Source organism: Dasypus novemcinctus, chromosome 5, assembly GCF_030445035.2.
Source record: "Dasypus novemcinctus isolate mDasNov1 chromosome 5, mDasNov1.1.hap2, whole genome shotgun sequence".
NCBI classification, from domain to species: domain Eukaryota; kingdom Metazoa; phylum Chordata; class Mammalia; order Cingulata; family Dasypodidae; genus Dasypus; species Dasypus novemcinctus.
In genome coordinates, this window is record NC_080677.1 from 164167854 (window position 1) to 164180762 (window position 12909).

General features: G+C 42.5%; 1 protein-coding gene across 2 annotated transcripts in view; it reads right to left on the bottom strand.

Moving 5' to 3' along the window:
* Positions 1 to 12909, bottom strand: part of PLXDC2 (plexin domain containing 2) — a 425672-nt gene that overhangs the window by 104377 nt on the left and 308386 nt on the right. For both annotated transcript variants that reach the window (XM_058297885.2, XM_058297886.2), the window contains exon 7: positions 8266 to 8365. In XM_058297885.2, coding sequence (XP_058153868.1) covers positions 8266 to 8365 — 100 coding nt within the window. The remainder of the gene's footprint in view (positions 1 to 8265; positions 8366 to 12909) is intronic.

The following is a 12909-nucleotide window of genomic DNA, read 5'->3' on the forward strand; positions in this document are numbered from 1 at the left end:
AGTGATTTGTTTTCTTATCGTTTTTTGCCCATCTTGAAAGCTAACACTGACATAGTGATATGTGGGTGACCTCCTAAATTGGTCTATTCTTACATTTATATAAATATTTTAATGTTGTCTAAATTGTCAAATACATGATTTGCTAGACTTTCCTTATATACGTATTGCCAAATACTTAGTGATTTGCCTCAAGTGATTATTTCAATTGTTTTTTCTGGTTCCACTTGTGCCAACACCCTACAGCATTTACTGGGCACTTTTTAATGTATTGGGACCCCACCCCTCTCCCCTCCTGGCAGGAAGACCCACCCTAGATAACTAGGACATGACAGGCGGAAGTTAGCAGCTTCCATGCAAAAATGCAGAATTAGCACGCTGAAGTTCTGGAATAAAGCATCCAAACACGCTGTTTTTATTTCCTCCATATGATAATTCTATTAAATAATAACGTAGTGGGGTGCTGGATAAGGTGACAAAACCTGGATGACCCTGAAGGGCCAGTGGGAACTTAGGAGGATTTCCTGCCTGCCCTGATACCCTCCCTGCCCGCGAGGTTTCAGACACCGCACTAGTGGCCCAGAAACATGGTCCTAAGGCAATCCTCGCATTCTTCCTCCTTCCACTTACATTTTGCTGATAGTGTAAACAAGCTGCATTTCCTGACTCCTTCTGCAGTCACACTGCGCAAAGAGAGAACCCAGCCACTCGGGAGGGGGGGTGTGCAGCGTGGCCGCAGGCTGGTGTCCCTGCTCTCTACAGGCTGTGGGTGGCTGGACACTTGTTCCCATGACCAGGACTGCACAACTGACCCACACTCTGCCATCTGACCACCTCTGCACCTGCCCATCCCCATCATCTGACCACCTGTGCCCTGCCCATCCCCATCATCTGACCACCTGTGCTCTGCCCATCCCCCATCATCTGACCACCTGTGCCCGCCCATCCCCCATCATTGACCACCTGTGCCCTGCTCATCCCCCATCACCTGACCACCTCTGCACCTGCCCATCCCCCATCATTGACCACCTGTGCTCTGCCCATCCCCCATCACCTGACCACCTCTGCACCTGCCCATCCCCCATCATCTGACCACCTGTGCTCTGCCCATCCCCCTTCATCCGACCACCTGTGCTCCGCCCACTCTGCATCATCTGACCACCCGTGCCTCTGAATGGGCCCTCCTCTGGGGCACTTCTGCTCTGGAAACCCTCGCTGCGACTGGTGATGTGCAATTGTAAAAACACGAAGGTCCAGTTTTGTCTGAGAGAAGAGGAGTTGGCGACTTTTTTAAATGAAACTGGTAAAAGGCAGTAAGGTTTCTGTCTTTTAAAATCAAATTTTAGAAAGAAGAAGTCACACATTACTCAGAATTTTAGTCCTCAAAGAAGGAAAGAAACCCTAAACTTGCAAGAAACTAAATGTCCTGGAGCAAAAATCAATAGGAAAAAAGTAACACGCATGCATCCCTGAGTCGGTTACCAGTAGATACTAAAAATAGAAATGTTCTTGTTATAACAGGGGGTATAGTTATAATTCAAAATGCTCATCGTGTGATAGAGAAGAAATAAGGAATAATTATGGAAAGAGAAGGTATGAGAGAGAAAAGGGGGAAATGCAATAGCCGAGGCCATAATTCAAAACAAAAAGGCAGACGGAGATGGATAGAAGCCTTTGCTCAGAATCCTGGTAAGAACGCCTTTGGCTCTTCGCCTCTGCTTTCCATTACGAAGAGACCCAGTAAGGAGTTCTGCAAAAATGAGTGACAGATACACTGTTTTCTGTTTTTCAGTGTTTTAAATAAAATGAAGTACATTAAGTTTGGCTTTCCTTCTTTAGGCCAAAAAATCCTGGCCTAACAGGTATCCAATGAATATTTGTTGAACAAATAAATGGTTAAATGCTATAAATTTTTAATACTATATTAAAGTAATTTCCACGACTTTAAGGATTACTTCTCTTTTAAAAGCACATTTCAACCTTTATTAAATAAATTGAGAAACACAATCTAAGTTGGTAAGATTTACTTAGAGGAATATAAAGAAATCATATAAATATTTGGTAACGTGATAGTCATTTCCATGACTGCCTGAAATGACTAGGGTTATAAATAAGATTAAGGTTAAAGTCAGGGTGAGTGGAAAGTAAATAACAACGTTTGCCCAGAATCTTGGCTCTAGGTAAGAACCAACTTACTATCTGAGATTGTTATATAGGGCGAAATACGAATTAAATATTTCATTAATCATTTAATTAACTGGAACAACCACAAGTCCCTGAAATAACCTCTTTTTATTCATAGAAATTCTCAACAAACCCTCCCTTATGGTAAAATTGCTTTATCAATGATTTCTAATATCCCTGCAATGTTTACATTTTTACTGTTCTTGAAAAATCATGTCCCTCTATAAAACACAAAATAAGAGTATTTTAGAAATGTATGTATTAAAGTTAGCTTTGCTTAGGGCTTTCTTGCTATCTGGGAATTATTTTCTGAGAGGCTATTTTATGAAAAAAAAATGTCATGCTTTTTATTGATTTTTCCTTTTCTTGAATTTTCAGTGAGGTAGCACATACTTGAGAACTAAGCTGAAGATAGAATCAATTTTATCTTCTGTAAAATGAATAAATTTGAAGGGTTCTCCATTTCGAGGAAAGTGAAGATAAGATGGCATAATCTATTGATGGATTTGTAGATTGATTTGTCCTTAAATGAATTAAAAGACCCTGATAACTGAAAATAATGAGGGCTGCTCAGTTCCTCTGAAAGGGTTATATAAAATATCATCAAAGAAAAAAAGTCTTTGAGCATTTCTAAGATCATTTATCTTTTCCATAGCTTCGACAAAATCTTTATTACATTTGCTAAGTAATTAAAATGAATGCATCTGACCATCACATCAAAATCACAGATTGTTTGCATTGATGAAAATAAACTACACATTTGAAAATTCACTATTGAATCACATCTCAAATGGTAAGACAAGGAGGGAATAAAAAGAAGGTTTATGTAAATATTCTACTTGGAACTGAGTATCTTATTTCAACACGTGTCTAGGGTCTTTCAGTGGGTCCAATCTGGTGGCCACTAGTCACAAGGGCTCCTTAAATTTCCATTAATTAATTACATCCAATTAGGATTCCATCCCTTGGTCTCACGTGGCCAGTGCCCCACTGCAGACGTGTCAAGCCAGCCCACGGAGTTCCACTGGACAGATGGGCCTAAGCAGTACTTCCTTTGAGAATTACAGCCGAAGATAGTTTGCATTTTCATAAGCAGAGCTCTATTTGATTTTGTTTGTTAAGGTTACTTTATTCAGTCTGTAAGCATAATTTTGGTCAACTTGTCTGAACTATTGCCACTTGGCCTGTAAGCTCCTAGAGAGACCATGCAGGGTAAAATATGTACACTGTCCCTCAAAGGGCTCATGGAACCTCTAAGGACATTTTTAAATATATTTGCTCTTCCAAATTAATTGTGCATTTTATTTTTGAAAATGCTAATGTTTCTTACTGAGCTGTGAATAATAATAATGACCAACAAAGTAAAGGTCCCGGGAGCACCGTGGTGATGACTGTAAAACAGCAGATCCTGATGACAAAGGCTTAACCTTAAGAAAGCACCAGGCTGTCCTGCAGGTGAACAAGGAATCAAGTGCCATGTTCTAAGGGTTTCAGAAACAGTCATGCTCATAACTTGTAGCTGAACTGTTTCATGTTAGGTGAGCTGCTTTCTGATCCGTTTCTAGTACTGGAATTCTCCACGTGTGTGTAAAAATGACCTCCACATGACCGAAATGACATAGCCTTAAGGTTCCCCAATGAAAGAACCACCGTGGCACGAGTGGGCCTCCCGGGCCTGGCTGGAAACGCTGCTCTCATTAAGCTCCGAGCGTGGAGACTCTGTGAGCAGGGATGGAGAAGGTCCGCACCCCAGAGACTGACGCTGACGTTCAAAATGTTAAATTGAAGCAGTTAAAGATGAAGGGCACTAGTGAGGGTTGTGTATTTATCCAGGAAAATCTCTGGGCACACTGCGTAAGAGGATTTGGAGGGATATAAGGCAAGGCTTAGAAAGAATTACTTAATAGAGCTATTGAACAAGAAATTGTGGAAATTACAGATGACCTAGAAAAGGATGGCATGGCCCAAACTTTCTGGTAATCAAAAGACAATTAGAGCAACGAGATGCTCTGTTCTTCACAAAGTTGCAAAGTTGAAAAAAGTGGTAATTATTTCTGAGATCCTTTGGAGAAATGGGAGATTTAATATAATGCCAGTGGGGAGTAAATTGGTACAACTGTATGGCAAACAATTTGTTAAAATACATAAAAATCATTAGCATTCAGCTTCCACAAATTCATCTTTTGAGACTCTGAGATATGCGTAAAAATTTAAAAACTAGGCTGTTCAGCACCGTGCTGCTGATAATTAGTACTACTTCAACCATGGAAGAGACTGCTTGTATGAATTAAAGAAACAAAAGAATCAACTGAAGCCTGTAATGACCACATTTTAGGTGGGTGTTTAACAGTGTAGAAGAATACGCTGTATATATATTAAGGGAAAAAACAGTGACCTAAGCGTGGACTGTGCCATGCCAATCTTCTCCACGCGTGTGATCGTGCAGGTTTGTGTGCTCCAGGCAATGCACGGCAACGTCTGTAGCAATCTCCTGATGGTAGGTTCACAGGTAATTTAAGCTTTCTTCTTTAGGTCTCCTGTTATTTTATGAATTCTTCTAAATTAAGACGTACTGTGTTTCTAATCACAGTGACATTCTTTGTTCACTCAAGTTTCTATAATGAATAGCCAAGGTCAAAGCACTTACGGCTGTTTTTTTGCATCTGTAACTGTGGGGATTGAATCAGCTGATCTCCATGATCCTGTTTCTAAAGTTCTGCAAGGGTGTTTTACGGAAAGCAGAGGCATCACAACACACAGACAGAGGCTTAATGCCAGCTGAAGAGACGTTAGAAACACTCACTGTTGCAGCCCGAAAGAACCAGAGCTGCAAAGAGATGGCTACAGAGAACGTCCTGGGGCTCCCCTGCGGCCGCTGTGCGGTGCGCCCGGGCTGGCGTGGATGCCAAGCCAGCGCCTCGTCTTTTGGAGTCTGGATGATGGTGAATGAATCAAGACTGAGAAACCCAAGGGGTGTGCCTCCTGGCCCTGTGATGCTCCTCTTGCGCAGAAGGAAAGTTCTGGAGATTAAATGGAATGCTCATGGTCTCGGCCAGTGTAACACTACAACCTCCCTATGCTTTCTGGATGTCTAACTAATCTTCATTTAAAGTGTGGATTGACTGATTTCACCGTGGGCTTTTTCATTTTGTTCTGAAGGAGCAAAAGCATTTCCCTTGCAGCCTCAGAGCTATTTATCAATTTACTAATGGTGCCTGAATTCCCTTCGGTATTTTAAGCTCTCAGATCACCTGATCTTTTCTGTGAGCCAAAGGCTATCTTAGGTAGATATGCTTGCAAGTTACATCAGCATCACCCATTAGACTGTAGAGGGGGGCTCTTAAAAACTGAAAAGAAGCTTCCTTGGGTATTTTTGATGTTTTAGGGAAGAGGAAGGAGAAGTCTTCATAAGACATTAATTTGCCTGACAACTCTTCAAACGCTTCATCTGCTCTTTATAAAACTCCAGTGACAATGGCAGACAAGTGAGGGTCCCGCAGGGATCACTGTTCTTGAGGCTGTAGTGGGATTAAGCCACGGGTGAGGGTCAACAGCCTACATCGCCGAAATGATGGAAAGAGACAGGAAACTGATCTCATGAGAGCCAGGTCGTGTGCAATGCACCGCGGCACAGAGAAGAGATGGAGCTACCGGGGACTTAAAATAATGACCACTTGCTCCCTAAATTCACCTGGGAGAAGAATAAAAGGTAATGGAGATGAAGGAATAAAGTCTTTTAGGAAGGTGACTCTCCTAATAATGAGGGTTGTTAATGACGAGAACTGAATTTTGAAAAAGATTTAAATATTTATCAAAATTCTAATTGCCCAAATAAGAAACTTACGCAGACCTTTAGGAATCATCTTGTTTTTCTGGAGAAAAACAACACGTGCATAACATGTATTATGCTAATCTTGGAATAACCTAATCTCTAGGGTAAATAAATATGGTTTTTTGGTTGGGAACACATTGCAACCACGTTTTTCCTCTCTACAGGAGATCAGGTAACAGACACTGCTATACTTGGTAAATGTGGGAAGAGATTTCAAGGAGATTTAAAATTTTCTGTTGCCCGAAAGATTGTTTCATAGAACACATCAATTCCAATTTTCCCAATCAAATATGATCTGCTCTAATGGCAGAGGCTGGTGAATTGGATGCTCAGAACTTCCAGTACTTCTTGGCTAATTTTCCCAGGATTAGAGAGGGTCAGTGGGAACTGAGAATGTCATTCTAGCTTGTAGCTTGCCTGAGGGACGCTTGAGTAATTACTTTAGATGAATGCTGAGTCCTAAACTTTAGAATAGCCTATTCCCAAATTTCAGGTAAGTTCTACCAAATTATTCAATGAAATTTACATTTGGGAAGGATATTTTCCCCAAAACATAATGGTTACTGTTTTGCAGTATAAAAAAGAGTACATTCTGGGACCCTAGAGACTAAGTGCAATTTTATCATGGAGAATATATCAACACAATATTTGTTAAAACACATTAAGCTGCAAATAAAAAGTTTGCAGAGATGAAAAGAACCAACAAATAAATGAAAACTTGCATTTCCTTTTGCTTTTGCAGTGACTGACTCAAGGCATGCTTGATTTAACACCCCTGGAAGGAGGAACAAGAGGACACTTCGCCTAAAGCGCAGCCAGCCTTGGCTCTCTGGGCTCAGGCTCTTTAAGGGCTCCAGCAGGAAGCCTTTAGGTTCCTACGTATGCTAAGACAGGCTTGCTTGGTTCAGTTCAGATTCCGGAAAATCTGCCTTGGTTTAACAGTTCCCTCGAGTATTGCCTCCCACAGACTCGCGCTCACAAGCAGGAGGATTCCCATTCTTCTCTAAGCACAACTGCCATATAAGCACATAATTCTAAAGAAGCAGCTGCAAGATAACCCCTGTACTGTTTCCAGCCACCCCATTGCTCTTAAAAGTTGGAATAATTTTCATTCCATTTACTTTCTGTATTTGAGGGATGCCGTAATTAGACAGAAATAGGTCACATCCAAAAAATGTATGCAGGTGATTAATTAAACCTACCATTAGAAAGCAATGAAAGAAGAAAAAGAACTGTAGAAAAAAATGGAAGGAAATGATCGAACCTTGAGAGGTATTTTATTATCACGCCTTGCTTACATTATGTACAGTCTAGGAGACAGAGAAGCAAACACATCCCTTGCCTCGTTTGCAGCCCCATCCTCCCTCAGGACTTCTTGAAGTAGAGAAGGTTTTAAAAACAGAACTTGCTCTGGATGGTGATTTATGTGATCAGAAATATGACAAAAGGCAGTTAATATTCTCATTTTCTAAAATGATGAACAGCTGCCCATAGTAGCTCCAATATTTTTGCTCTACAAATATAATCTAGAGTAGATGGGCTAAAATGAACAAAGAAAATGTGTAACTTCTCTTCTAGGTATGGACCCACCAAAATTTTTATTTTGCCTAAATGTAGGCTTTCTTCATCTTCATTTAGACCCCCAAACAGTTTCATACAAAACTGTTTATACAACTGCAATTTTGCTGAGAAATTTATTTGAAATAAACAAACATGGAAAGTCACTCACATACTTTTATCCTTCAAATTTGCTGACACTGTTTCCCATTCCTTTTCTTATTAATAAAAGAAATGCATCAAATTATCTGATACTGCTTTATGTTCTTTTCCTTACTTACAATAGACATACAGCTGAGCAACCAACCAAATTAGCCCAAAGAATCTAAAATTACCCATTCTTGGTTTGGCTACTTACTTTTTCTTTACCTGAAGCATTAGTTCAAGAGTAGCAGGGAAGTAGCAAACCACACAGGCATCATGCCAAGGTGGACTGTGGGTTGGGGCAGTTATTTTCTGCAGAGTGGCTGGGGCCACCTTCCTGATATGTTCCATTTCAGCAGGGACCTTCAGGAAACTAGCTATGCTGATATCTGGTGAGAGAACTTTCTGGGCTATGTTCCAGGCCATGGAATGAATGAGCCAGTGGCAACTGGCCCAGTGACTCTCTGGTTCAGAGAATTGCACCTGCCTGAGATGAGTCCCTTGACATTCCCCCCAGAGGGCTCCCACTCTCATGCCCCTTGACCACCTACTGGGGATTTGCTGGATCCTGTGCACCACGACAAACGCGTCGGACAGCCCCACTTTGACCGGGTGGTTGGTTGAGCTTATCTGTGTGACCAAGACAGGGATCTGGAAAACAAAGAGCAGAGGGCCGTGCGTTAGGGTGGGATTCCATTTGTCTCCAGAGTGGTCATCTCGTTTGGTGACAGGATGAAGGACTAGAGAGCGGGAAGACACATTAGAGAATCAGAACCTAAAAATTAGAAAGTGCCTGGAGTAACCTAGCGTGGTGCTACCCCGGCGTCAAGTGACAGGAGAGCCCCTGGTCAGGCAGGTGGCCACAGGACGGTGAAAGCAACGGATTCTCTGAAAGGCGACCTGTGCTGACTACTTGTTTCCCTAAAAGACTTTCCTTTTATTTTACTATAGAATTACTTTAAATCCTCGTTTCTAGGTGGCCTTACAGATATAAAGCAAGAGAAAGACAAATACGTGTTGAATATCCATTTCACAGTACCACTGCTGACCCATGTGCAATTAAATTTGGCAGTTCTTAAAGGATGCTGGTTGACACACATATGGAGAACTGATGACTCATGATGGGTCATCTCCAAGTCACATTTCCTGAATTTGAGCCCCAGTGGAACCAACATCTGATTATGATTAACATTGCTCAAAATTACAGTTTAAAGATATTAGGATATGCTGACAATAAGTTTCAAAATGATACACATTTACAAATAGACAAACTCTTGGAATGGTATTTCTAGATTTAGTAAAGATTCATTGGGGGTATGATTACTCTCTCTGATACCAGCTTTATAGAAATAAAAATGAGAATGAACCACCTTTTATATATAAAAGGGCAATAAATAAAAAGAGAAAGAAATATCACTAATTTTTTTTAGGTAGAATAGCAGATTTTGGGTGATAAATTGGTAATTTGTTAGAGAATATATTACTCAGACATCCTTGTGTTAGTCATAATAAACAGCTTGGCAATAAGCAGGAAGGCATGTTTTGCTTGTCTTCTCTTGAATAATATAAAAGTGTGAATTGTATTTCAGTATGTCCAGTTCTTAACCAGAATTTAGAGGTATTCTGGTATTTGGACAAGGGAAACATACAAACAACAACAAAAAACACATCCAAAGATTTGTGTCCCTAACAGCTCATTTACTAGGTGAAGGTCTGATATACCTCATTTAGTGATTTGATAAACAGCACTCGGTATCCAAACATATATAATGATTTCCCTTAATGGGCATTATACTAGCACCTGCCTTTCTACTCGACATTGAGGAAGGCTTAGAATTAAAGAAGAAAAGACAAAATGAGGGAGAAAGCATAGATCAAAACAACAACAACAACGATTTGCTGTATTTCACACCCTGCAGTAAGACAAAGTGGTGATAATTTTTAAGCAGTATGAATAGATACCAGCTAAGGAGCAAATAAGAAATCTTTGTTACTGGGGTTTGTCACTTGCTTTCACTCTCCAATATCTAGATCTTGATTGTCCTTTACATGGTGCAAATTTTTTTACCAGATAATTCCATGGTAATTTATGGTATTTCTTGCTTTTCCTTGTTCAAAGCAGAACTTGAATTTATATTGCTCTCGATTGCAATAAGCCATTTTGTTTCCAGGGATATTATATCTTTAACCCAGCATTTGTTTCCAGGTTAGAAGACTTGGCTCCTGCAAGCCCTTCAGCAATTCTGCCCTCTCTTTAGGTGATCTATTCTACTTCTCTTTGGGTGATCCACTCTACTTCTCTTTAGGTGATCCACCCTAATTCTCTTTAGGTGATCTACTCTATTCTCTTTAGGTGATCCACTCTCTACTTCTCTTTAGGTGACCCACTGTGCTTCTCTTTAGGTGATCCACCCTACTTCTCTTTAGGTGAGCTACTCTATTTCTCTTTAGGTGACCACTCTACTTCTTCCATCTGTCCCCTTCCTTTTCCTCACCCAGCTCCCTTTCATTATGATTTTACTTACCCTATCCCTTTCCTTCCTTCCACTTCCTCCTTTAAATCCTGTCTCTGGGCCGGCCTTTCTCCACCACCTCTGATCTGCAGTGGGTCGACTACTTTAATGCCCTAATCGATGGCCAGCTTGAGTCCACCCCTTTGTCCTTCAGCTCTGCAGTCCTCTTCACTCTGACCCCAAGCTCAGCAAGATGGGGTGTTGTCTTCCAGGAAGAGGCCAGCCTTGACCAGCCAGCCCCTGCCAAAACCAGCTAAGCAGACCCGGGAGCGAAGCCAGCTGGGATCAGACATATCCGACCCAGACCAGCAAAACCAACCAGCTGGCCCACAGATTCGCTGTGAGAGATGACAACTGGAGTTGTCTGAAGTCACTACATTTTAGAACAGTTAGTTACACAGCAATACTCACCAATGCATTCTCCATTAAAAAAAATCTAATAGCTGGTACAAAGTTATTGGGTGTTTGTATGTTAAATGAACTAGCATTCCTCCTCCTAGGTTTCTGGGAATAAAAAAAAAAACTCTCTATTTTGAATACAATTAAATTTGGAGGCCTGGATTGCTCCAGTAGAAAAGTTTCATTTCCTGCACCTTGTTCCCTCTTCTACCTCTGTTCTCTGGTTTATTCTTTGTTCCTTGGATTCCAGGCACTAAGTTGCAGATATCCACTACTGCAATAAATTTCTCTAATATTAGTCTTCATATAGCAGGGGAATATAATTTAGAAAATAAGTTTATGACCATAACATTATTACAAATAAAGCATTTTCCCCACAAACTATATACTGTCCATGCTGCTTCCTAAGATGGGAAAGAAAGAATATTCTTTCACTCCTTCACCAAACAGCAACGAAACACAGTACAGCGAAGAAGGAAGTCCTAACCATCACAGAGCCTCATTCCAGAGGGTGGAGACAGAAGTTAAAGGAAGTTCCCGTCAATCACGGAGTGTGCCAGGTGGTGCTAAGTGCTAAGGAGAAAATAACACAGGGCCAAGGGACAGAGGAGGAGGGGGCCTCTTGTCCAGACAGAGGTGGCCGAAGGCAAGGGGTGACTTCTCAGCAGACCCTTGAAGGGTGGAAGAGCCTTCCCCGTGGGGCTGAGACCAGCCCTGGGCAGTGCGAGCAGCCCAGCCAGGGTCTTGGCTGAACTGCTGTGGGCAGGAGGATGCCAGCGGGGTTGGGGCGGAGAGAGTCTCCAGGAGATGAGGTTTGGGCGGTGGCAGGTGGTGAGGACGTGAGCGTGGATTTTATTCTAAGCACGCCAGTGAGCGTGGATTTTATTCTAATCATTCCAGTGAGTGTGGATTTTATTCCGGTTGGAATAGGAAGCTTTGAGGGATTTAAGCAGCTGAAGGACCATCCTTTCTGTGTTGAAAATAACCCACTGGCACCTGATGGGTCAAGGCTGTCGGGGTCAAGGGGAGGCCAGGAGGCCCGTGAGGGGCAGAGCAGGTGTCCAGGGAACTGAACAGACGCGCGTCTCTCCCGGCCTACCCTAGAATGGCAGAGGTGGTGGGTGAGAGGAGAAGATGGACTCTGGGTGGACTGTGCAGGCTCTGCTGTGAGATATGCCCGGGTCTAATGAGGGCAGGGGCAGAGAAGGCACGTCGTCCCAGGAGCTGGCACTGTGGGAAAGGCGCAGAGGACCGCGGAGCAGACGCGAAGCCCATGGAGGGAAAGTGGGACAGCCGGCGACTGGGGAACCGCCGCGGCCTTCGGGTGCTTGTCCTCAAACTCCTGCGCAGCTGGTGAATAAGAGGGCAGATGTCCGGAAAGTGTGCATTTATCCTGGTGAGATATCAAAAGGAAAATCCACAAGGAGCTTTCACTTCCCTGCCTTTTCCCAGAAGCCGTGCGAGAGGAGCCATTACCCAACAGGCTTTGAAAATTCTGCTTTGCCAGTTGGGTTAAGGGTCTAACGTGCAAAGGACAATGAGGACGCGATGGGCCAGCCCGGCCTCCCTCAGAGTCACCACACAGCGGGCCGCCTCTCCCACCCCACATCGCCGGGCTTTCTCCTCAGGCCTGCTTGGACGGTGACCACCTCACTTCACAAAATCAGAGGGCGGGGAATGTTCTGGAAGGACGTGGAAGCACACGCTCCCCAGCTCTCACGGGCAGTGATGCCAGGACCAACTTATATTCACCTTCAAACCGTCTCCTAATCAGACAAGCTGGGGACACCAGGAAACCAACCCGAAATAACCAAAGTCTGACCTAGAGCTCTTAAGAAAGAAGTAGCTTCATTCTTACCAAATGCCTTAGTCATAAGGTTTTCAACAAATGCTTTGTTGCCTTTTCACGATTAAAGCAGAGCTAAATTTTAAAAGGGTCCCTGCATGAATTGTGTTGACTTACAGATTTCTGAGAATGGGCTTTAGATTACATTCCTTCCACAGCATAGAAAACGAACACCAACACCCATTAAAATGTGCCTCCCTTTTGGCTTACATAAGCATTTATCATTTTTTGAGATATTTTAGGTTTTGTTCCGTTTTACAAAGTACAGATAAATTTATTACTTGATATCAATTTTTCTATAAATAATATGTTGGCGCAAACAGTGTAGAAGCAGAAAGGGGATGTAATAGACCAAACTTAAGGCCAGGGAAAGGTGTTAGACGAGCAAAGGCAGGGAGGCGCACACTGGCCTCGGGAGGTCCCGGAGAAGCTGCCCT